Below are 27,313 nucleotides of genomic sequence, written 5' to 3' on the forward strand. Positions count from 1 at the left end.
AGAAAAAATGGCTCATTTACAATGATGCTAGAGATATGGTAAATTCTCGATTACTATATTGGAGTTTCAGTTTTTGTGTTTTTAAAGTTTGTCCTTGCTCTTGGCTTCTCCTCTTCTATTAATAACTTTATATTTAATTCCTTACTTGATTAAGATTATTAGAGAATAAATGGAAAAAAGCAAAAGGTATATAAATCTAGGCCCATTTCTACTTAGTATGTCTTTTCTTCTTTAGGAGATTATATAGTTTGGGGTGGTTTTGTTGATTTAAAAAATCTAATTAGAAAATAGCATGACAAAAAGTTAAGAAATATCCAACAATATCTCAAGTCATTCAATAGTGATGACTGGAGGCAGGTAATTGTGGGGGTGAAAACCTGCTAACTAACTCTGAAATTAATGTCACTTAGCATGTGGTAGTAAAAAGATTTAACTATAAAAGAGGTTTATGCTTATGATGAACACACTTAACACAAAAATTAAAGAATTTCTACTATGCTGGAAGGGATCTTAGAAAATCATTACCTCCAATTGCATTCCTTTCTTTTTAATAGATAAGGAAATTAAGGTCTAAGGAGGTATAATGGTAATGTAAATTTGAAGATCTTCCCATCCATTAATAGGCTCATGTGATCTGCTTAAGTCACATGGAAGCCTAAATTACAGGAAGCCTGTGGTGGGAGAAGCTTCTTGAAGGAGTAGAACAGAAGGAAGTTGGTCAGAGCAGTTAGAGCTGAGGGAGAGAGGGGAAGCAGCTAGCTGTGAGTGTTTGTTTGTAGGAAGGCCCAAGCAGCGGGAAGGCTTTGGGATGGTGGTGCCCCCTGCATTGTTATTGTGTATAAACTTCTTTGTTGCTGTGATGGATTCAGTTTCCTGGTGTTGGGATTTGGCTTTCTGCTGTCTGAATAAATATTTTGGTTTTGTCTTCCATACAGAGAGTCTGCTATATTTTGCAATTCAGAACTACACCAGCATATTCATAGCCACTTTCAGTGCTGTGAATATTGCTTTGGTGATATAGCAGGTTAAGGGACTTGCCCAAAGTCACACAGCAACATAATTGGGACTGGAATCCAGGTCTTATAATTCCTGTCTAGTGCACTGATGAAAAAAGATTACACAACTGAAAAAGCATTCATGAGAAAAATGAAAAGAATGGGTATCTATAAATATTTCTTAATCTTGACAAGACTGTTTTGAGGATTCCTTGTATCACAATATCTTACAGATACATTTCTAGTTGATTACATATTACCATGTTCTACTTAAAGGAGTAAATAGACCAGCAGACCTGACAAAAATGGAGCAAAAACCAATATCTCAATAAGGAAGTAAATATATTGGCTGAAATATGAGCTCAGGGGAAAAAACCAGTAACTTATTAACATTTTATTATTATTTGAGCTTTTCAAGCTAACTTGTCTCTACCTTCTTCTGAACTCCCCTTCTGTTCTTTTGTTCTTTCTTTTTTAAATTTGTCAATAACTTTTTTTTTCTTTTTCTGGCAACACTATTGCTAGTCTCTTTCCCCTCCAAATCATCTCCCTCATCAAAAGGAAGAAAATAATAATAGTTATTATTACTAAAACTAGCATATATGTAGCACCTACTACATGCCAGGGGCTGTGCTAAGCACTTTACAAATATCTCATCTGATCCTCACAACCACTCTGTGAGGTAGATGCTATTATTATTCCCATTTTATAGACAAGGAAACTGTTGTGACTTGCCCACAGTCACAAAGCAAGTAAGTGTCTAAACCTGGATTTGAACTTAGATCTTTCTGACTCCAGGTCCAGCTCTCTATCTACTGTACAACCTAGCTGCCTCTAGCTAAATCATTTCTACTTATATATGCCAGAAAAGAAGTATCTGATTAATATCCCTCCTATTTAATGCTACAATCTTCTGTCCCCAAAGGATTTATCAAATTTTTCCTCTTCCTCCTTTGTAAATAAATTAGAGGTATGACCTTTGGATAGTTTTTTTCCAGGTGTATTAAGATATAATCTCAATTTGTACTTACCAAAATTCAGGTTTCATTTTTATTTTTTTAATCTTTTTTTTAATATATTTAGTTTTCAGCATTGATTTTCACAAGAGTTTGAATTACAAATTTTCTCCCCATTTCTACCCTCCCGCCCACTCCAAGATGGCATATATTCTGGTTGCCCCTTTCCCCAGTCAGCCCTCCCTTCTGTCACCCCACTCCCCTCCCATCCCCTTTTCCCTTCCTTTCTTGTAGGGCAAGATAAATTTCTATGCCCCATTGCCTGTGTATCTTATTTCCTAGTTGTATGAAAAAACTTTTGAATGTCTGTTTTTAAAACTTTGAGTTCCAAATTCTCTCCCCTCTTCCCTTCCCACCCACCCTCCCTAAGAAGGCAAGTAATTCAACATAGGCCACATGAGTATCATTATGTAAAACCCTTCCACAACACTCAAGTTGTGAAAGATTAACTATGTTTTGCTCCTTCCTAACCTATCCCCCTTTATTGAATTTTCTCCCTTGACCCTGTCTCTTTTCGAAAGTGTTTGTTTTTGATTACCTCCTCCCCCCTGTCTGCCCTCCCTTCTATCATCCCCCCTTTTTTATCTTCTTCCTCCTTCTTTCCTGTGGGATAAGATACCCAATTGAGTGTGTATGGTATTCCGTCCTCAGGTCAAATTTGATGAGAGCCAAGATTTACTCATTCCTCCTCACCTGCCCCCTCTTCCCTTCCTAGAGAACTGGTTTTTCTTGCCACTTTTATGTGAAATAATTTACCCCATTCTATCTCTCCCTTTCTCCCTCTCTCAATATATTCCTCTCTTATCCCTTAATTTGATCTTTTTTTTTAGATATCATCCCTTCATATTCAACTCACCCTGTACCCTCTGTGTGTGTATATATATATATACCTACATATATACATACATAGACACACATGTGTATATATATGTATACATATATATATATGCATATTCCTTTCAGCTACTACGATATTGAGGTCTCATGAATCATACAGATCATCTTTCCAAGTAGGAATGTAAACAAAACAGTTCAACTTTAGTAAGTCCCTTATGATTTCTTTCTTGTTTACCTTTTCATGCTTCTCTTGATGCTTGTGTTTGAAAGTCAAATTTTCTATTCAGTTCTGGTCTTTTCACTGAGAAAGCTTGAAAGTCCTCTATTTTATTGAAAATCCATATTTTGCCTTGGAGCATGATACTCAGTTTTGCTGGGTAGGTGATTCTTGGTTTTAATCCTAGCTCCACTGACCTCCGGAATATCCTATTCCAAGCCCTTTGATCCCTTAATGTGGAAGCTGCCAGATCCTGTGTTATCCTGATTGTTTTTCCACAATACTCAAATTGTTTCTTTCTGGTTGCCTGCAGTATTTTCTCCTTGACCTGGGAGCTCTGGAATTTGGCGACAATGTTCCTAGGAGTTTTCTTTTTGGGATCTATTTGAGGAGGCGATCGGTGGATTCTTTCAATTTCTATTTTGCCCTGTGGCTCTAGAATATCAGGGCAGTTCTCCTTGATAATTTCTTGAAAGATGATATCTAGGCTCTTTTTTTGATCATGACTTTCAGGTAGTTCAATAATTTTAAAATTCTCTCTCCTGGATCTATTTTCCAGGTCAGTGGTTTTTCCAATGAGATATTTCACATTGTCTTCCATTTTTCATTCCTTTGGTTCTGTTTTAGAATATCTTGATTTCTCATCAAGTCACTAGCTTCCACTTGCTCCAATCTCATTTTTAAGGTAGTATTTTCTTCAGTGGTCTTTTGGACTTCCTCTTCCATTTGGCTAATTCTGCCTTTCAAGGCATTCTTCTCCTCACTGGCTTTTTGGAGCTCTTTTGCCATTTGAGTTAATCTATTTTTTAAGGTGTTGTTTTCTTCAATATTTTTTTCAGTATTTTTTGGGGTCTCCTTTAGCAAGTCATTAACTTGTTTTTCATGGTTTTCTTGAATCATTCTCATTTCTCTTCCCAATTTTTCCTCTACTTCTCTAACTTGCTTTTCCAAATCCTTTTTGAGCTCTTCCATGGCCTGAGACCAGTTCATGTTTTTCTTGGAGGCTTCTGTTGTAGGCTCTTTGACTTTGTTGACTTCTTCAGGCTGTATGTTTTGGTCTTCTCTGTCACCAAAGAAAGATTCCAAAGTCTGAGACTGAATCTGAGTCTGTTTTCGCTGCCTGGCCATGTTTCCTGCCAACTTACTTGACCCTTGAATTTTTCATCAGGTATGACTGCTTGTAGAGCAAAGAGTACTTTGTTCCAAGCTTGAGGGGATGCGCTGTTGATTTCAGAGCTATTTCTATACAGCCAGATCTACCACACCAGCACTCCTCCTTCCTCAAGAACCACCAACCCAGACCTGAAGCAAATCTTAAGCAGGCTCTGCACTCCTGCTCTGATCTGCCACTTAATTCCTCCCACCACATTGGCCTGGGGCCCAAAGTAACTGCAGCTGTAGTTCTGTAGCTGCACCTACCCCACTGCCCCTGGGGTAGCGGCTGATCCTCGAACTGTGTCCCCCGAAGCTTTTCCCACTAACTTTCTCTGTTGTCTTTGGTGTTTGTGGGTTGAGATGTCTGGTAACTGCCACAACTCACTGATTCAGGGCGCTAGGGCCTGTTCCGCCTGGCTCTCTGTCTGGTTGGTCCTGCCGCCACCCATGCTGAGCTCCGCTCCCCTCCGCTCCATGCCTGATAGACCTCATCCAGTGACCATCCAGGCTGTACTGGGCTGGAGCCCTGCTTCCCTCTGCTATTTTGTGGGTTCTGCAGTTCTAGAATTTGTTCAGAGCCATTTTTTATAGGTTTTGGAGTGATGTGGTAGGGAGCTCATGCAAGTCCCTGCTTTTCAGCCGCCATCTTGGCTCTGACCCCCGAGACTCCCAGGTTTCATTTTAACTTTGGTGTTTTTCTTTTTCAGATTAATTCTGCAACTGCTCTATATGAGAAAAATGACTGATGACCTGGTCATTTTATTTATCAAAGTTAAACAGATAATTGTAAAATCTTTAGGGTTTTAGCTATGCCTAACAGTGTTTGGCAAATAGGCACTCAACTAAATGAATGTTTGCTGAATACTAGACAACCTTGTATTTAATAGTTGGACTAAATGAGTACCAAAAATTTTAAGATTCATAAATTTGGAGTTTTGGAGTAAAAGTCATTAGAAATGAAGTTTAAAACAACAAAAAATCCTTCTTTTCACTGAAAATTCAACCATCTTTGCTTGACACCTTGATGGTCATCTATTTACTCAGCACCCTCCATCTCTCTATCTTAATTTGTATTTGCTGGAATGCTCTCTTTACTCCTCTATACTTTCTAGAAGCCCTTAGCCTTTTCGAAGGCTAAGTTTAAAAGCTACTTCCTTCAAGAAGCTCTTTAGGATTTCTTCAGTTGCTAGTACACCACTCTTCTCCCCTCTGTCCCCACTTCATTACTTCATACTTAATTTGTATCTGTCTAGTATTTACGTATCTGTGAACATGGTATGTCCCCAAGTAGTATTTTAAGCTTTTTGAGGGCAGAGACTAGATTACTTTTGTAACTGTATTTCCAGTGCCTAGGACACTGTCTGGTATATAGCAAGGTACAAAGACCCAGGGACGAGATAGTGATCAACAGTGTGAAACACTGCAAAGAAGTGAAAAAGTATTAATTTTTAGTACAGTCATTCAACTAGTTACAAATCCACTTGTTACCTAATCTAGCCCACCTCTTTTCTAAAAGATCAGCCTGAGCTACTACTACCCAATGCTTTGCTAGATATACTACAGCTTTTCCTGATATACCAATCAAGTAAGTCTGCCAAAAAATAAATTAAGATTATTCTGGCAAGATCTTTTCCTGATCTACCAATCTAGTAAACCTGTCAAAAAGAAAATAAGGTTATTCTGGCATGACCAGCACTATATAAATACTAACAAAGATAGTCCCTACCCTCAAGGAATGAGTGGAGCTTATATTCCAATGGGAAGTGGGAAGAACCTCACATAAATGCACCTGAAAAGGGAAGTGGAGGGTGGGGAAGAGCAGGGGAGTAAAAGTACTCATATAGGCCTATGGTAGACAAGTCTGAAGAGTCAGAAGCAGAGCCTGGAGTGGAGTGAAGGAGTGAGCATGACTGGTTTGGGTACTTCCTCCAAAGTTCTGGAAGTAATTTACCACTCAGACGAGGAGGCTGCAGAATGTCCACTGTGAGAAGGCCAGAGATAGAGAATTTCCTCTAATTCCCTTTTTAGATATTCACTAACCATCCTTTTATCAACATGTTCAAGAATTTTGTCAGGAAATGAAGTCAAACTCACTTATTTTATAGTGTTGTAGACTCTATTCCCTTTCATTTTCTGGAAATCTGAACATCTGCTCTTATCCAGTATTGGGGAACATCTCTGTTATTCTATCATTTTTCAAAGAGCAGTGACAATGGTTCTGAAATCACATTTTCCAGTTCTTCAGTATTCTGAGATCTAGTACAGCTGAAATAGGTGTTAGACCTCATTCAAAGGCAGCTACATTTTCTCATGACTACATCTCTTATTACCGTTGGTTATGAACCCCCTGTTAATCAATTTATTTTTATCCTTTACAATTCAAAGATCATCTTCCTCAAGTAAGTCAAGCAGTTTTGCATTCTTTTTATTGTCTACCACCATCCCATTCAAGTAGTTGTTCCTATCTCCTCTCTGATTTTCTTTTTTCTAATATAGCTACCCTTCCAAAAGAAAACCAGGCTCACAAGACATCCCCTTTTTAAATTATGCTTAGCTTTACTTAACAGCTTCAACTCATTTGGAGTTTTACCAGTTTCAGCTCATTCATTTACTATTCCTGACTCTCCTTATAGGACTCTGACAAGTTTTTGTATGCAATACCCCTCCCCCACCTCAACCTTCATCCATACTATATTACCAGCCCAGACTTCCCTCTTCCATTAGAATGTAAACTCCTGGAGGGTAGTGTCTGTTTGTCATTTTGTCCTTGAATCTCTAGGACTTAGTGGAATATCCTGACAAAATAGGAGGTGCCTAATACTTGTTGAATTAGATTATACATGGTTGTTGGTTTTTTTTTTTAATTAATGTCAGACCATTTCCATCTTCTATTTTCTACCACATTTTCTACCTCATCTAAGATGGAGAGGTTTACTTTCTCCCAAAGTCCTTTATTAGCACATTCACTCCAGGAACCAATTTTTCCTTTTTGATGATAACCAGATCTGGAATGGAATTTCCCTTATTTTGTTTTTTCTACCTTTTGAATAATAAAATTATAATAAAGACCAATCAAGAAATTATTAGATGTTTTGCTTCTAGCAGAGAGCATACTCCAGGTAGTTTTCAGACAATTCAAGTTCCCTATCACTACTTTATCATGCCTATGCATTCATTCTCTGAATTTTACTATCATCCTTAGCTGCCTTTTTCCTCCACCCCTTCAGTTCCCCTGGAACCTTCATTTTGAGGAAGGGTCCAAGTCAGCCATCCTTCATTTTCTGGATTTCACCACCAAGTCCTTGTATGGGTACCATCTTTTTCAAGTCCATTTATGTGTAGTAATTTCTCCATTAGAACGTAAGCTACTTGAGGGCAGGTATTGTCTTTCTTTTTGCTTGTATTTTTATTCCCAGTGTTTAGCTCAGTGTCTAGCATTCACCAAATGCTTAATAAATTGTTGTTGACTTGACTTTGTGCTAGGCTTATGATCTAATCTAATTTCTCATTCTATTTTTTTCTTTCTGTGCGCATGGCCTACAGTATAATCAGCGATATTCCCGGTCTAAATCTATGATACAGCTTATTCTGTTTACACTGACCTTGCCCCCTCTGGCTTCTCAACTTCTTCATAAAAATATACAATGTTACTCTTCTCATGATCTGTCTTTTACCTATCCTGTTTCTTTTGAATAAAGCATACTCTTCCATATTCACATTTTGAGTCATGGGTGTTATTTCACTTGATGCCAAAAGCTCAAATTTGCCTCCTTATGCTAGGATATCTAGTTCATTGTGCTTTTTTACTCATGTTTTGTGTATCTATGTATAAACATCTAAGCCCATGGATTTTACGGACTCTTTTCTTGGATTTTCTCATGTGAACTTCTGAATGTCTCTATTGCTTTCTTCTCAATACATTGTAACTTTTCTCTTTTATAGATACAGTAGGTAACATATATTATAGGCAGTTTTCAGCTCTCTTTTCCCATTTCTTTTTGAAATCCTCTTGATTATACTTGCAAGACTCTAAGTAAATACATTAATAGCATTTATTTATTAGACACACTCCTCAGCTACAGAAACCTTTCATTCTTATATCTGAAAACACAGTCCAGAGATCCAAGTTACTTTCTTATCACTTTCTTAACTGTCTCTTCTGAATCCTTTGTCTTTAAGGGTAAAAATAATGAGAATACCACCTAAGGTATTCAGTTCTTGCCCAACAGTAATCTTTAGCAATTGTTTCTAAGTTTCTTCTAGCAGTATTATTTGTACCTTCACTAATCACTAGCAGTGGGTAAATAGTTTGAGAAGTACTGGGGGAGCTACTCTGTTAAGTCTTGGGCACATAGTTGGGGGAAGACAACAGTCCTCTTTAACAACAGTGAATCTGTATGACAAACAGCTGCTTTAATACTCCTCCTCGGGGATTGAACCAATCAACACTATTCATCTCTCCTTCCTCTGATAGCTACTGTATGATGAGAGGCTGCTAGATACAACTGGAAAGCATACTGGTTTTGGTATCACAGAACCTGGATTCAAATTCTGCCTTTGTCACTTCTACTTGTGTGACAACAGTGATGCAGTAGATAGAGGGCAGTGGGCTTAGAATCAGGAAGACTCATCTTCATGAGTTCAAGTCCAGCCTCAGATATTTAGCTGTGTGACTCTAGACAAATCATTCAACCCTGTCTGCCTAGGCTTCCTCATCTGTAAAATGAGCTGGAGAAGGAAATGGCAAACCATGCCAGTATCTTTGCCAAGAAAACCCTAAATGGGGTCACAAAGAGTGACTTTTCATGACTGAAAAGACTGAACAACAACAACAAATGTATGACAAAGTCACTTAACATCTCTGGGCCTCTAGTTGCTTATCTGTAAAATGAAGGGGTTGGTTTAGATGGCTTCTGAGGTCTCTTTCATCTAAATCTATGATCCTAATGTCCTCTTTCCTAAATTACCTTGCATTTATTTTGTATTTATTCTGCATATATTTGCCTTCTCTGACTGAAAACAAGCTCCTCATAAGCAGAGAATGTTTCATTTTTCTCTTTGTATGCCCAACACTTTAGTATAACACTTGGCACACAGTAGGTAAATACCTGTTGATTAAGCAATCCTATGGTCATGGTGCTTTCCTCTCTAAACCACCTTCCATTTATTTTGTGTTCAATTTGTATAGACATACTGTCTCCTCACTACCAAACTCCCAGTTACTCAGGCTTACAACCTAAATGTAATCACCTCCCATATTCAACCTGTTGGCAAGTCCTACTGATTCTGCCCCCACAATCTCTCTTTGCCACTACCAGGACCCTGACCCAGGCGTTCATCACGGTGCCTGTCATAGAGCAGGCACCTAATACATGCCTGCTGACTTGATCACCTGCACAACGGCAGAACTGGGTTTTGAACCCAGGGCTTCTGACTTCAAAAATACAGCTCTTTTAAAGATTACCACACAACTTGTATTCCAGTGAGAATTCATACATTTTCTTGTTTGGAAATCTATAAAGGCTTTTGACCATTTCTAATTTAAATGAAAGTATGTTACATCAGTGGCATTTCACAAAGCCTAAGGATCTGGACACCAGGGAAGTCCCAGGACCCTCTCTGGCACATTCATTTCATTAGCTCCAGAAAGGCTAAATAGTTTCTATCATCAGCTTTACCTCTTACTAACTGGAACGTTAGCTGAAAGACCTAAATAAAACTATTTGTATTTGTGTGTGTACTTGTTTATGACAACTTTTCTATTTTTTTCACATAGAACAAAACATGACCTTCATTCTGCTACTTAGCTGGGTTATTTCTTAGATAACCTAAAGATGCTGACACAGGCGAACTAAAGGAGTGAAATTAAAACTTTTCTCATTGAAGATATATACATTGTAAATTACTTGTTATAACACTCTCTTCTTTTAAAACAAATCATTAAAGTTTTTAATTATAGTTTTCAATTTTCCATTCAATGTTTATTGCCCTTGATTCAGTCATCAGTTCTGGGAAATGATGCTCTATCACCTCAGTGACTGAGTCACTTATATTCCTTTCTGTTTTCTGCCCCATTCCCCAGTATTCAATTCCTTTTTAAAAATTTTTTTATTTTTATTTTTTTTTTGCCCACTATTCAATTCCTGTCCCATTCCTTCTCCCCCTGCCATTTACTTACCAATCAACTTCTAACCATAATCTCTCCTCTACCATCTTTCCTATATACTTGATCTCAAAGTCACTTACCTATTCATTCTAAGTGAAGTTAAAGCAGAAGCAAATTAGATAGCAGCAGGAGGTAACTCAAGAGGGTTAGTAAAATGGAAAGTCTTTCATGATTAATTGGCTAAGGAAAAACTTGACTTAGTTCAGTGACTGCCAATGGAAAAAAGTATATACAAAGATAAGAAAAAAATAAAAATTATTCAAATATTTCAAGCCTGTGACACTTACAGAATGGTGGTAACATTGACAAGAATGGGGAAAACAAAATGGAGTGGAGAATATGAGTTTGTTTTGGATATGCTAAGTTTGAGGTTATAGTGCTTGATCTAAATTCTTGGTGGCCTTCAGATATAATAGAGTGAGATTATGGGGATTAAAGAGGAAAAGAGAAGCAGCAGACATAGACCACTCATTCTATATATCTGGCAATCAAGAAATGCAAAGACAGTAGCTGAGAAGATAGAGGTGAAGGTTTCTTCTTTTTTTTTCAGTTTGCATAAATTTTTAAAAAATTCTTAAACTGGCACCAAAAAGGGGGAACGTTTCCATATCAAAGTAGAAGAGAAAAAGAGGATTAGATGTAAAACTATTACATAAAGCTTTCTCTAAAAACAAAAAAAAAAGTATGACTTGCTTGTCTGTACTTCCTTCTAAACTTTCTTTTGTTCTCTTCTGGGAATTTTTAAAAAAAGCTTTACATATTCTTTTCTTCCTTTATAATCTTCTTTTTTGGAAACGCTAACTCCTCCCTTCCCGAAGAAAAAAGAAAAACAAAACTCTTGTAACAGATAAACACAGTTACGCAAAACAAATCTACACATTAGTCATGTCCAAAAATGTCTATCTCATCCTGCACCTTTGAGTCCATTAACTTTCTGGCAGGAGGTGGATGTTATGCTTCATCATTTATCCTCTAGAATTGTGGTTAGTCATTCACTGATCAGAATTCCTAAGTCTTTTAAAGTTGTTTTTCTTTACAGTGCTGTTACTGTTTCACTTACTTCACTGTATCACTTCAGATAAATCTTCCCAAGTTTCTCTACAATCATCCTTTTTGTCATTTTTTATGGTATAAAAATATTCTACTACATCCATATACCATAATTTATCTGTCCCCTAACTGATGGCCAACCCCCCTTATTTTTAGTTCTTTTATAAATAATTTTCTTGGCTCTGTTCTCTTTACTCTGTGTCAGTTCATATAAGTCTTCCTAGATTTTCTATGAAACCATCTCCTTCATTTCTTATGGAATAAGATTCCATTATATTCATAGGCTATAATTTGTTTAGCTATTCTCCAGTTGATGGAAACTAAGCATCCCCTTAAGTTTCTAGTCCTTTGCAACACTGCACAGAGCTGCTATAAATATCTTTGTACCTGAGTCTTTCCCTCTTTTTCTTTATTTCTTATGGGTATAGAATGTCAGCCACATTTGAAAGCAAAGGGGAAAAAATCAAGTGAAAAGAAATTCAAAAGTTAGTCAAGGGATAAACCTATTACACGTAAAATATATTTGGAAGTATAAAATAGGACTAAGGTCTTTTCTTAAAGGATACATCTTAGTAAAAATAGGGACTAATTATTTTGGGCAATATAACTCTAAATAGTATGGACAAATTTTGCAGGGAACTTTTTATTAGAGAACCTCAAATACTTTAAGTATTAAGCTAATAAAAACACCCTGTCTCTGGAATAACAGTAATGCTAATTTTAAAAAAGTTTAAAAAACACTCTACTTAGATTGGAAAGTACTAACTGCCATAAGTGCAGGTGCCAATCTTATAAATTTTTTTTGAGTTCAACTCAAACCTTTATTAATCATTTCCTGTGTGCAAAGTACCTTGCTAGAAGAATGCCATGTAACATGATATAAAAGTTATTCTATAGTTAGTGATTTCTGTACAACTCTTCTATGTTATTATATTGTAGGGGCAGCTAGATGGTACAGGGGATAAGAATGCTGGCCTGGAATCAGGAAGACTCATCTTCCTCAATTCAAATCTGGTTTCTGATACTAACTAGCTGTGTGACCCTGGGCAAGTCACTTAATCCTGTTTGTCTCAGTTTCCTCATCTATAAAATGAGCTAGAAAAGAAAATGGCAAACCACTCTAGTATCTTTGCTAAGAAAACCCCAAATGGGTGCACAAAGAGTCAGACACAACTGAAAATGACTTAACAACCACAATGTATCAAGAATGATTACAAGATATTATACTAATTCTATATTATATTCTTTTTTTAAAAAAGATGTGGTTTCTATTATCCTTTATCACATACAGCTAAGCACATCAGCATGTCACCTTCGAGTAACCATTCTTTTAATGACTGAGAAGCAGGTATTTCAGTCATCATTAGACAGCTCTCTACAGAGTATTACTTGACCCAAGTATCAATGGGAAGGATCTACTTTATTAAGATAATGGATACTTTGAAGACAACACAAGAAAATAAACTGATAAGGCATTACTAAGTGCCAGGCACTGTGCTAAGCACTGGGGATACGAGTGAAAACAGGCAAGGCAGAGTCAGCCCTCAAGAAACTTATATTCTAATGGGAAAAGATAATACATAAAGAGGTATGAAAAGGTGAGGAAGAAGATAGGAAGTATCAAGAGGAAGAAAAGCTGGAAAGTGGTGTAGAGATATGGTTCCCAGGGAGATATGGCAAAAGCTTATCTATTCGAGGCAGGGCATCTAATAGGGGATGTCTAAGGTTCCAGTGGAAGGGAGAAGAGGATGAATAAGGGTGTTAGCCATAGAGCAGATGTCATGGTGAAGAGATAGTAGGAAGCTTTTTGTTCTTTTCCTTCTATATTCTCTACCTTGGAGAGTTCATCCTCTTTCTCAGTTGTAATTACTGTTTCCATGCTCTTTCAACACTAAGTGCCTACTCCATGCATTAGGACAATGTACTAGGCATTAGAGGAAATATAGAGGTTAGTTTAAACACAGTCCCTTGCCTTCATGGAGCTTACAGTTAAGTGGTAAAGTAGGACACAAAGATTATCCATTATCTGAATTTTCTGTCACCTCAGATAAATAAAACTGAATTTCCATGAAATTGGTTCTTCCTCCTTACTTGTTGGAACTTCAGAATCATCTTGAGCTCCTTTCTTTTCCTTGCTTGTCATATCCTAGGCATGTTTTAAATGTGGCAGGATATTATTTCTAAATACAGTTCTTCTCTTTCATAGTTTTAAATTCGCTTCCTGTTATGGTCCTTAATTGCACTAGAGAGACAAATCCATTGCTATTGGAACAATTTAAGAACCAATTTTATAGAATATAGAGGAAAAAGAACAAGATGCCTGAACCATAAGGGAAACCCATATTTAAGAGAAAGAAAGAGAAGCCAGAAGTGATCATGAAGATAAGTAGAGAGCCAGAACACAGTAGTAACACAGAAAGCACAAAAAGAATATTTTCAGAAGGCAATGACAGAATGAGGACCGAGAAATGCTATTCAATTATGAGCTAAAGCAGTTAATTTCAATAAGTATTTAAGTCCCTATCTATTTATGCAGGGCATTGTTATGTGTTAGAAAAGATACAAAGTTTAGTTATGAATGGTTCCTATCCTAATGAGCTTACACAGTAGGAGCAAAGGAGAATAAGAAAACAGCAAAATGACTGTAACATAAATAAAACCTTAAAAACTACAAAATAGAGATGAAAAAATTTTTAAAACCCTGACTTTATATAGTCCTTCAAGATTTACAAATATTACCTTACTACATACAGCCTTAAAACAATCCTATGAGGTAGAGGCTATTATCTCCATTGTATAGATGAGGAAACAAGTTCAGTGTAATTAACTGACATGCCTGTGGTCATACAGTTGCAAAGTCAGGAGCAGGATTCTAACTCAATTTTTCCTGATTCTAAGTCCAGTGTTCCAGGTAGTGTCACTATCTCATGCTGGCTCTAGCAAAATTCTGTAAGAGGCTTCAGAGGAAGAAAGCATTACAGACTTGGGAGACCATGGACAGATTTATGCAAGAGGTAGTATTTAAATTGGATTTTGATGGACAGGTAGCAGCAATTCAACAAATGGAGAATTCCAGATATAGACAGAACACTAAGGAGAAAAGCAGTTTTGGAGATAGAGAAAACGGGGGTGTTTAGAAACAGAAAGTAATCCAACTGGCTACAGCTCACAGTTAAGAGGACAGAAGAAATAATAATGCTATATAGAAGGCTCACAAGGTACTTTCCTCATAAGAACCCTATGAGTTAGACATTATAAATATTATTATACCCATTTTACAGGTGAAGAAACAAAACGGTTGGAACAGATGATCTCTGTGGTCCTTTCAAATTTTACTTCAATTATCTTATATGACCACATCTATAGGCACGAATGATTAGTCTGGTCGCAGCATGAAGGACACACTGGAAAAGCATGGCAGTCTCACTAGTCTAGAAAGGACAAATCTGGCTTTGCCACTTAGCACTTTTGGGTGGTTTTTGGGTAAGTCATTTCACTTTCTTGGGCTTTGTATCCCTTAACTCTAAAACCAGGGGTTTAAACTTTGTGAAAACAAATGATAAGAAAGCAGAAACAGAAACTGCAGACTACCTGTTTGAGAAGTCTAGAGCAAAGAAGAAAAGGTCCAATTAACCTGGAAAATAAGGGTCAGGAATATTCAATACAGTTGGAATCTAGGGACAAAAGTTTTTGCTGTACCAAAAAGTAGTCTCCTACCAATAGGCCAAGTCACTTGACTTACATTTTCAAAATTCAAATACCTATCCCTGAGTATTTAAGTTTCTAAAAACTGACACAACTGAATGAAATAACTTGTCTAAGATTATATAATGATGTGTTCTAGGATAATGCTTTATTCAATTAAAAAGGTTCAAAATAATAAACTTAAAAGCAGTTCCAAAGAATTCGCTTGCAAAATACACTTGAAAATATACTTACTAGGGGTAGAGCCAAAATGGCTGTATAAAGGTGGGGACTGCCCTGAGTTCTCCCAAATTCCTCTTCAAACAATGTTAAAATAATACCACAAAATGAATACTGAAGCAGCAAAACCAACAAAAGGATGGGCTGAAAGAACTTTCCTCCGCAAGACAACTTAGAAGGTCAGCAGAAAAGATCTATCTCACTGAAGTAAGAGTAAAGTGCAGTATAGCAGGCCTTCAAGGGTGACTGAATTGGAGGCAGCGAGAGCTGTTAACTCACAGAGGGTAAGGGGTATGGACAACTGGCCAGAAGGAGATTATAGGGGACCCTTTGCTGGCACTGGGAGCAGGACTCTTGTATTACTCATATGTGGTTCTGAGTTGGAGTCCTAGCACAGAAAAAGAGTGCTTGTGGTCATTCACAGACCTCAGCACAGGCCAGGAGAGAAGTAACCACACCTCTCCTTGGATCACACCACCTTGGAAGAACTGAAAATTTACAGACCCCCAGAACTACTTCTGAAAAGAGCAGCCCCCAAAACCCTGAAGCTTGGGATAGTGCCCCTTCCACCCCAGGAACAGAGCCCAACTTTAACATAAAGTTAAAAGTCAAGAAACAGACAGGAAAAATGAGCAAACAACAACAAAAAGAACCTGACCATACAAAGTTACTATGGTAACAGGGAACAGCAAAACACAAACTCAGAAAGACATTTAAATGAAAGGAGCTACATGCAAAACCCCAAAGGGCCTGGAAGAGCTCAAAAAGGATTTAAGAAATCAGTAAGAGAGGTAGAGGGAAAATTAGGAAAAGAAATAAGAGTGATGCAAGAAAATCATGAAAAAGAGAGTCAAAAGTTTGGTAAAAGGAGGCACAGAAAAATAATACTTTAAAAAACAGAACAAGATAAATGGTAAAAGAGAACCCAATGAACCCAATGAAGAGAAGACTGCCTTAAAAAGCAGAATTGCACAAATGGAAAAAGACATTTTTTAAAAATTCACTAAAGAGCTCCTTAAAAAGAAGAATTGGCCATATGGAAAAAGAAGGTACAAAAGCTCACTGAAGAAAATAAGTGCTTAAAAATTAGAAGCAGACAAGTGGAAGCTAATGATTCTATGAGACATCAAGAAACAATCAAAGTCAAAAGGATGAAAAAATAAAAGAAAATGTGAAATTTCTCATTGGAAAAATAACTGACATGGAAAATGGATCCAGAGGAGATAATTTAAGAACTATTGGACTGAAAGCCATGATCAAAAAAGGCCCTAGAGATCATCTTTCAAGAAATTATCAAGGAAAATAGCCCTGATATCCTAGAACCGAGATAATCCTAGAACAAAGGGTAAAACAGAAATTGAAAGAATCCACCAATCACCTCCCGAAAGAGATTCCAAAATGAAAACTCCCATTGATGTTACAGCCATATTTCAGAGCTCTCAGGTCATTGCAAGCAGCCAGAAACAAACAATTCAAATATTGTGGAGCCACAAGAACAATAACACAAGATTTAGCAGTTTCTACATTAAAGAATCAAAGCACTTGGAATATGATATTCTGGAGGGCAAAGGAGCTAGGATTACAACAAGAATCACCTACTCAGCAAAACTGAGTATAATTCTTCAAGAGAAAAAATGGATATTCAAAAAATAGAGGACTTTCAAGCATTCCTCATGAAAAAACCACAGCTCAATAGAAAATCTTTCTAACACAATTCTTAAGAGAAGCATAAAAAAGGTAAACAAGAAAGAGAAATCATAAGGGATTCAATGAGATTAAACTCCTAAGAACTTTTTATCATTATTACCACAGTTAGGAGGAATATACATAGAAAGAGGGCACAAGATGGAACTGGGGGTGGAGCCAAGATGGCACCTGGAAAGCAGGGACTTGCGTGAAGCTCCCCCCCACCAGGTCCCTCCAAACACCTATAAAAATGGCTCTGAACAAATTCTAGAACTGCAGAACCCACAAAATAGCAGAGGGAAGCAGAGCTCCAGCCCAGGACATCCTGGATGGTAGCAGGGTAAGGTCTATCACAGGCCAGCGTGAGCCACGCCTGGACCAACCACACCGGGAGCTGGGCAGCACAGGCCCTAGCGCCCTGAATCAGTGAGCTGTGGCAGTTACCAGATTTCTCAACCCATAAACACCAAAGACAACAGAGAAGGTTAGTGGGAAAAGTTGCTGGGACAGAGTGAAAGGAGTTTGCAGTTTGGCCACCACCCCTGGGGTGGCAGAGGTGATGCAGCTCTGAGGTACTTACAGAGCTACAACTGCAGCTGCTTCCAGCCCCAAGCCCAGCAGGTGAGAGGAATTGAGTGGCGGATCTCAGCAGGAGTGCAGAGCCTGCTCACATAAGAGTCCAGTCCGGGTTAGCAGTTCTTGGGGGAGGAGTAGCGCTGACATAACAGAGTTTGCTGTGTAGAAAAAGCTCTGAAAACAACAGCACACCCCCTCTAGCTTGGGATCAAAGTACTCTATACTCTACAAGCAGTCATACCCTGACAAAAAACTCAAGGGTCAAGTAAGTTGGCTGGGAACATGGCCAGGCAGAGAAAACAGACTCAGATTCAGACTCAGACTTTGGAATCTTTCTTTGGTGACAAAGAAGACCAAAACACAGAGCCAGAAGAACTCAACAAAGTCAAAGAGCCTACAACAAAAGCCTCTAAGAAAAACATGAACTGGTCTCAGGCCATGGAAGAGCTCAAAAAGGATTTGGAAAAGCAAGTTAGAGAAGTAGAGCAAAAACTGGGAAGAGAAATGAGAATGATTTGAGAAAACCACGAAAAACAAGTCAATGACTTGCTAAAGAAGACCCAAAAAAATACTGAAGAAAATAACACCTTAAAAAAATAGACTAACTCAAATGGCAAAAGAGCTCAAAAAAGCCAATGAGGAGAAGAATGCCTTGAAAGGCAGAATTAGCCAAATGGAAAAGGAGGTCCAAAAGACCACTGAAGAAAATACTACCTTAAAAATTAGACTGGAGCAAGTGGAAGCATTATGGGAAATCAAGATATTCTAAAACAGAACCAAAGGAATGAAAAAATGGAAGACAATGTGAAATATCTCATTGGAAAAACCACTGACCTGGAAAATAGATCCAGGAGAGAGAATTTTAAAAGTATTGAACTACCTGAAAGTCATGATCAAAAAAAGAGCTTAGATATCATCTTTCAAGAAATTATCAAGGAGAACTGCCCTGACATTCTAGAGCCAGAGGGTAAAATAGAAATTGAAAGAATACATCAATCACCTCCTGACAAAGATCCCAAAAAGAAAACTTCTAGGAATATTGTCACTAAATTCCAAAGCTCCCAGATCAAGGAGAAAATACTACAAACAGCCAGAAAGAAACAATTTGAGTAATGTGGAAACACAATCAGGATAACACAAGATCTAGCAGCTTCTACATTAAGGGATCGAAGGGCTTGGAATATGATATTCTGGAGGTCAATGGAGCTAGGATTAAAACCAACAATCACCTACCCAGCAAAACTGAGTATCATGCTCCAAGGCAAAATACTGACTTTCAATAAAATAGAGGACTTTCAAGCTTTCTCAGTGAAAAGACCAGAGCTGAATAGAAAATTTGACTTTCAAACACAAGCATCAAGAGAAGCATGAAAAGGTAAACAAGAAAGAGAAATCATAAGGGACTTACTAAAGTTGAACTGTTCTGTTTACATTTCTACATGGAAAGTTGATGTGTATTAATTCATGAGACCTCAGTATTAGGGTAGCTGAAGGGAATACACACACACACACCACACACACACACACACACACACACATATAGACAGAGGGCACAGGGTGAGCTGAATATGAAGGGATGATATCTAAAAAAATAAAATCAAAATTAAAGGATGAGAGAGGAATATAATGAGAGAGGGAAAAAGGGAGAGACAGAATGGGGTAAATTATCTCGCATAAAAGTGGCAAGAAAAAGCAGTTCTGTTGGAAGGGAAGAGGTGGCAGGTGAGGGGGAATGAGTGAATTTTGCTCTCATTGGATTTGACCTGAGGAGGGAATACCATACACACTCAATTGGGTATCTTACCAGACGGGAAAGAAGGAGGAAGGAGATAAAAAAGGGGGGACCATAGAAGGGAGGGCAGATAGGGGGAGGAGGTAATCAAAAACAAACACTTTCAAAAAGGGACAGGGTCAAGGGAGAAAACTGAATAAATGGGGATAGGACAGGAGGGAACAAAATATAGTTAGTCTTTCACAACATGAGTATTGTGGAAGGGTTTTACATAATAATACACACGTGGCCTATGCTGAATTGCTTGCCTTCCTAGGGAGGGTGGGTGGGGAGGGAGGAAGGGAGAGAATTTGGAACTCAAAGTTTTAAAAGTAGATGTTGGAAAAAAAAAAGTTTTTGCATATAACTAGGAAATAAGATACACAGGCACTGGGGCATAGAAATTTATCTTGCCCTACAAGAAAGCAAGGGAAAAGGGGATGGGGAGAAGTGGGGTGACAGAAGAGAGGGCTGACTGAGGAATGGGCAACCAGAATACATGCCATCTTGGAGTGGGGGAGAGGGTAGAAATGGGGAGAAAATTTGTAATTTAAACTCTTGTGAAGAGCAATGCTGAAAACTAAAAATATTAAATAAATTAAATAAATAAATTTAAAAAAAAGAAAGAGGGCACAAGTATGGATTGACTGTAATGGGATGATACTGTGCATGCGCGTGTGGGGGGTGTGTGAAAGAGGGATTCACTGGGTGAAGAGAGAGGTAAAATGGGGTAAATTATTTGTCATAAAAGAAGCACTAAAGAGTGAAGATTGGGAAGGTGGCAGGCAACACTGGAATTTTACTCTCATCAGAATTAGCTCAAAGAGGTAATATCATACACACTTAGTCGGGTACCCTACAGAGTAGTAGGAGGGGAAGAAGATAAGATAAAAGGGGAGGGGGCCTGATAGAGGATGGATTGGGGAAGAGGGTGGTCAGAAGCAAAACACTTTTAAGGAAGATCAGGGTGAAAGGAGGGAGGGAGAGAGAGAAAGAGAGAGAGGGAAAGACAGAGAGAGAGAAAGAGAAAGAAAGAGAGAGAGAGAGAGAGAGAGAGAGAGAGAGAGAAAGGATGGGGGGGAAGGTAGGATGGCGGGACATACATAGTAATCATAACTGTGAATGTGAATGGGATGAACTCATAAAATGGAAGACAGCTGAGTGGATTACATGACTTAGACACAAAGGGTGAAACTATAAGCAAATTAGGGAAGTATGGAATAGTTTACTGGTTAGATCTATGCATAAAGACGAATCTATGACAAAAAAAAAACAACTAGAGAGCATTACAGGATGCAAAATGGATAATTCTGATTACATTAAATTAAAAAGTTTTTACATAAGCAAAACCAATTCAGCCAAGATTAGAAAGAAAGCAGAAAATGGGGAAGGGGGGAGCAGAATTTACAGCTAGTTTCTCTGATAAAGACCTCATTTCTCAAATATATAGAGAATTGAGTGAAATTTATAAGAATACAAGTCATCACCCAATTGACAAATGGTCAAAGGATATGAACAGGCAGTTTGCAGATGAAGAAATCAAAGCTATCTATAGTCATAGGAAAAAATGCTCTAAGTCACTATTGATTAGACAAATGCAAATTAAAACAACTCTTGAGATACCACCTTTTACTTATCAGATTGGCTAATGACAGAAAAGGAAAGTGACAAAATGTTGGAATGGATGTGGGAAAACTGTTCCATTCTGGAAAGAAATTTTGGAACTATGCCCAAAGGGCAACCAAACTGTGCATACCCTTTGACCCAGCAACACCACTACTAGGTCTGTATTCCAAAGAGATTCCTCCCTCCCCACAAAAAGGAAAAGGACCTATGTACAAAAATATTTCTAGTAGATTTTTTTTTTGTGGTGGGAAAGAATTAGAAATTGAGGGGATGGCCATCAAATGGGAATGGCTAAACAAGTTGTGGTAAATCATTTTGATGGAGTACTATTGTGCTATATAAGAAATGATGATCAAGATGCTTTCAGAAAAAACTGGAAAGAGTAACGTGAACTCACACAACGAGATTGTACACACCGATGATCAACTGTGATTGACTTAGCTATTCTCAGCAATGATCTAAGACAATTCCAAAGGATGTGATGAAAAATACTATCCACCTCCACAGAAAGAACTGATGGAGTCTAAATGCAGACTGAAGTATACTTTTTAAAAACTTCATTTTTCTTAGTTTGTTTGCATTTTCTTTCACAACATGACTAATACGGAAATATGTTTTGCATGACTGTACACGTATAACCTAAATCAAATTATTGCCTTTTCAATGAGCGTGGAGGGGAAGGAAAGAGGGAGAGAGCTTGGAACTCAAATTTTTTTTTTTAAATGTAAAAAACTTTTTACACGCAATTGGAAAAAATATAGAAAGGGGAAAAAACAAAGAGAATATACTTGCTTTTTGCCTTTAAAGCACTACACTAACAAAATTCAAAATATATCAGATATAATAACCAGTCATTATACTAAGGTTAATAAAATAAAAATACAACTCAATTTCTCTTTCCATAATAAATTATTTTTTGTAGCTTCTTGCAAAATTAAGTGATACCAACTGAACCCATCATTTGTGTTGTATGAAATGGAATCTGTTTTCCTTGGCAGTTTATGAAAAATACATACTAGAGGTGTATGTATGTATGTGTGCACACATATACACACACATAGTATATAAATACACATACACATATAACTACTAGGTAGTTGTAATCAGGAAAAACAGACATAGGTTTTTATTTCAGATTCATAACACTTTGCACTGTGACCTAAGAGCAAAAACTACCACTGTCTTATAGAAAGATAAACATTCCTGAGATTTTAGGATGACAACAACCTCAACTTGACAGATGCAACTAAAACTTAAGGCAATAACAGGTTACAGAGGTCAAGCCTTTTTCCTTTTTCTACCTATTCTTTATCATGTCCTTTTATTAAGAGATAAACTAGGATATAAAGTAACTTTACAATAATGTTTAAGACACTTAATAAAAACCCATTTCGTGCCCACAAACTTGGTTATCCCTCTAAAAAGCAGGAACATTGGGACATTATTTCTAGATGAGGACATTAAATGAAATAATATGTGTAAGTGCTTTGCAAACCTTAAAGCACAATATGAATATAAACTAATATTAATATTGTTTATCTTTAGATGCCTACAGCATTAACTAGATAGATTAGGTTAAGTTACTGGAGCTTCCAGAGCGTTCCAGGGTTTCAGAGATATATTTGGAAGTACAGTCAGGGAGATTTTTCCTGGTTAGCAATAGCTCTTCAGATCAATCAAATAACAAGCATCTATTAAGTGCCCACTATGAGCCAGACATTGGAAGTACAAAGATTAAAAAAAAAATAACCAGGGAAACCTCAAGGCGTTTATATTCTATCCAGGGAGACAACATGCACATGAGTATATACAAAATAGATACAAAGTAAAATTTTTGGAGGAGTGGGAAATCAGTAAAGTGATTTTGTAGGATATGACCCTTAAAGTGAGTTTTGAAAGCAATTAGAGAATTCAAAGAGATTCTAATTGATCTGCCCAAGTTCACACAGCTAATAAGTTGCAGAGTAGAAACATGAATAAATCCAAATCCTTTTACTCCAGGACCAATACTCTCTCTACACACTGTTTCTAAAATTAATGTTATCCATAAAGAACAAGTAAAAGGCCCTTAAGTCACATGTGAGTTGGAATGTACCTAGGATATTATGACCTGAGTCAGCAAGGACTGGGTATTGGTCCCTCTGATCAAATGTCACTGACAGTCCAATATGTAATCTGCCTCTAATGTGATCTGACAATGAGAGGAAAATGAGGTGACCTGCTAGGCTCCTAGCAATCAAAATATCTGGGGATGCTGGAACAGCAGGCAGATCTCAGTTAGTCCTGGGTCACTCCACTAGAGAAACAAGAACGTGGTTTTCATTTAGAAGCTTAAATGTTTCTATTTTATGACTATTCAAATCTATCCTTTTCATCTTGGGTAAGCTCATCCAAGTTCTCCCATAAATCCTCCAGGGCGGGTGTCAAATAGTCAAATTAAAATGTAATTGGGAAGTATTTAACAAAATAAACAAAAACACATTAGAACATAGATAATGCTAATATGTGGTTGTGGCTTTCTAGCCAATATGCACTTGCAAGGATCCTAATTTACGGTTTAGTGGCCTCTACTTCTATTTGGATTGCTCCAAAGGATACACGCAATAGCTTCAGGCTTCAATGGAAATGGGTGGGGGACACACAGAACCTCAAGGATGAGCCTTTATTTTAGGTCCTGCCTGAAGATCAGCTATAAACAGATGAGTACTGTCTCAAAAGGAGGAAAAAGAAATATCTTTCTTACAGCTGTACTATCCAGAAAGGGTTATAACTATTTCTTGACTCAGGAGAGAAGATCTGAAATGTACTTCCAAGTCACTGTTAGTCTAGGAGATTCAATGGACCAGGATTTAAACAAAGACTGCTGGCCAGGAATTTAAGAAGTAGTCTGAGTTTCCAGTTCCAGCTCCCTCACTAGTCAAATAGACTAAGTCCTACCAGTTAATATTAAAAAACTGCTCTCTGAACTGCTAAATTCATGGCCTTTTCTCTTGTGCCAGTTGAACTTGGAAGCTTTTGAAACTATTGCTTTGTTGTCCTGGATTCTCTGTATTGCTTGGGTTTTTGTGATACCACTCTTTCTGGTTTTCCTACTTATCTGGCTATTCTTTCTCAGCCTCCTTTGCTCCATCCCTGCGCCCTCAGTATAAATGCACCCTATTCCAGTGCCACCTCCTATAGTAGATTTCTCCTCTCAGATCCTAGTGCCTTCTCCCCAGAAATTACTTTTTTGTTCTGCATTTACTTTTCTGTGTACAAGTTGTCTCTTCTCTAAACCCATCATGTAAGCTTCTTGAGGACAGACATACAAGGTGTTTCTCAATGGATTTATGTTGAGACTCAGGATCTTGTAAATGACTTCATGCAAGAAGCTACCAGACAATCAATAAGCCTACACATGCAGGAAATGTAAGCCCTGGGAATACAGATGCCCAGAATGAAACAATCCCCAGTCTCAAGGAGTGGGGATTCAAAGGGGTGGGGGGGGGGACGGGACGATGACATAAAAATAGATACAGAATAAATATAGAGACCTCAACCTGGTTTAATACCATCCTCAAAGAATCATAAATGATACCAGAAAATGTTAATCACCGAGTGGTAGAGTCATGGTTGTTTTCATGTTATCGGTTTCATATTATCTACTACTGTTAACTTGCATTTTAATAAAGCTACATACCTCCTGATTTTCTTGTTTGGAACCTGGGGAAATGGAAACCAGCCAACCAGGTTTTCCATTAGTGATTATCCCAGGTTGCTTGAACTAGGAAGCTTAAATCAGTGGAAGAGTCACACCCCCTTTAGCTCAGGCAAGGCTCAGGTGCCGCTGCCACTATGAAGCCTTCCTTGTCCCCTCCCCCAATAGTTACTCCCTCCTCAAATTACTTCGTATTTACTTATGGGTGTACATGTTGTTTTCCCCGAGTGACATGTAGGCTTCTTGGGAGAAGGATTCATTCTCTCTCTTTCTCTTTTCTTTATAGGGATAGATTCTTTCTCTTCATATACGTGTGTATACATGTGTGTATATATACGTATATATGTGTATAAATTTATATGTGTGTGTATACACATATAAAATCCCCAGTGCCTAGCACCTAGGAAGAACTTGTAAACGTTTGCTAAACGGAATTCAAAGGTAACCCAGCTCTTCTTTCCACATAAGACAAAACAAGCTCTCTGGACCTCATGAGACTTTCTAGTTTTCTGTGTGATCTTGGTTTTTACCCTTCTGAGTTTTGGTTTTCGGTTTCTGTTTCCTCCCTCTCCTGAAATTACTTGGCATTTACCAATTTCCGTACAAAGGATAAGCTCGTGGAGGGCAGAGGCTGTTTCGATTTAGGTTCTTTTTTGTGTGTGTTTTTTTTTTGTTGTTTTTATTCCCAGTGCAAAAAGAGCAGGCACTTAAGAAACATTTGCTGAATCGAATTAGGAGTCACATCTTTGGCAAAACTCGGTCGGAGCGTTCCCCTCCCCAAACGTTTCCATTTTCCAACGAGCCCACCCATTTTAGGCCATTGGGATTCAGGGTCTTCTTCGAAGAAGGGCAGGAGTCGTGGTCTCCCACCCGCCGGTGCCCACATGCCCCGCGGCGCGGGAGGGGGCCAACACAACTTTCTCGGTTCCGCAGACCCCGCGCTCGCATCTCTGTCCCCTCCCTCGCCCCCTCCCCAAACTGGCCAGACCGCGGAAACCCAGGCTGGGCGGCCCGGCGCTCCCCGTACCTGTCCAGCATCTGCTGCAGGGCTTGGTCGGGCATCTTCTCAAGGACCTCCCCGTGGAGCCGGGCAGCGGCGGCGTAGGCGGCAGGGGCGAGCACCGGGCCCCAGGGAGGGACAGTAGCGGCGGCGGGCGGGCGGGCTAGGCCTCAGCCTGGCTCCGGCTGCGGCGGGCTCTCCTCACCGCTTCCCCGGGCGGCGCGGCGGCGGCTCGGAGCGACCTTTGGGCTCCGGGAGGACGCGGGGGAAGGAGGAGGAAGGTGAGGAAGCGGCGGAGCGGGGAGGGGCCTGGGGCTGGGAGGTGGCGATCGCGGCGCGGGTTCCTGCCCGTCTCCCCAGGGTTCCGGTCCATGGACCGCGGCCGAGGAGCTGGGGCTGGTGGCAGGGCTACCTCTGTGAGGTAAGAGTCGCCGCCTCCGTGCGCACCGGGGTCACGACGCAGGGGCGGCCCAGAGCAGCCTGGGAGATGTAGTCCCAGGACCGACTCCTGGCCGAGGGACCCACAAAGCCTCCTTTGACCATCTCGGCCGTCCTCCTCTCCGGCCTGCTGTCCGGCACACACTCACACTCACACACGCACACACACACACGCACACACGCGCGCGCTCACACACGGGAGTCTACTGGGTATTTTTTTCCTGCCCGAGGGGAGATATGTCCTTCGTGCCGCTCTCTAAGAAACAGCAGGATGTACCGGTCCAGCGCTGTCAGTAGGAAAAAGGTCAGCCTCCCCACCCTACCCCCATTGAGGTCTTCTTCCCTCTCCTTCGACCCTCCAGCCCCGGCTCCTCCTCTTGGGGTGGGCTGCAGTGAGGTGCGGGAGCTCGGCTCTGGCCAGGTGCTGAGGCTGCAGCAACCCAGCCTTTCCGGCGAGGGCTGTCACCAGAATGGGGCGGGCCAACGCAGACCTTTCCTTAGCTCCTTCAGCTCTCTGAGCACCTTGGAGCGTGGGAATGAGTGCTTCTTCCTTATTGCGGGCACATCTAAGAAGCACTGGTGGGTACATTCTTCCATGGTTAGCAAGGCTCGGAGAAAATGATTTTCACCTTAGTCTTCCTCCGAAGGCTGTTGACAGGAGGGGAAGAAATTTCCCCTCCCTTCAGGAACCTTCTAAACTGTGTCTACTGCTTACTACCACCGACTGTCAGAATTGAACTTGTTTGTAAGCAAACAGCCCTGGTTTTTTCTATCTTAGACTCCAGTCCCGGGGACTTCAGCCTCCTCCTAACCCGGACCTTTTTAATCCCTTGGCGTCTTGTTGAGCATCCCCAGACAATGGGAAGGGAGGCGAAAGTAGAAAAAAGCAAACACCATAAACCAGTTGGTTTGGTTCATTCTAAGAACCTTTTAGTTAGGTGAAAGACATTGACTAAAATGAATTATGTGGGAATATAAGTTGGTTTCACTTGGAGTAGAATAGTCCTCTTGGTCAACCGAACAAACCATGCTCAAGTTGAGGCATATGTTTTAAATATGCTTAGATTCTATTGTAAGTTGTAGTATTTTTGCATCTACGTTGTATAGAGTTCCTGGGGGAAAAGGTAAATTTTCATCAAATTTTGTAATCAAATCTTAG

General features: G+C 39.1%; 1 protein-coding gene across 1 annotated transcript in view; it reads right to left on the reverse strand.

The window, feature by feature from the left end:
• The window catches only part of MARCHF5 (membrane associated ring-CH-type finger 5), a 64,614-nt gene extending 38,444 nt beyond the window's left edge, over positions 1-26,170 (reverse strand). Inside the window, exon 1 of the mRNA XM_036737210.1 lies at positions 25,744-26,170. Within this exon, the coding sequence (XP_036593105.1) occupies positions 25,744-25,778 (35 nt within the window). The 5' untranslated portion in view covers positions 25,779-26,170. The remainder of the gene's footprint in view (positions 1-25,743) is intronic.
• Positions 26,171-27,313: the final 1,143 nt, after the last annotated feature.

Source organism: Trichosurus vulpecula, chromosome 8 (assembly GCF_011100635.1).
Source record: "Trichosurus vulpecula isolate mTriVul1 chromosome 8, mTriVul1.pri, whole genome shotgun sequence".
Lineage (NCBI taxonomy): Eukaryota > Metazoa > Chordata > Mammalia > Diprotodontia > Phalangeridae > Trichosurus > Trichosurus vulpecula.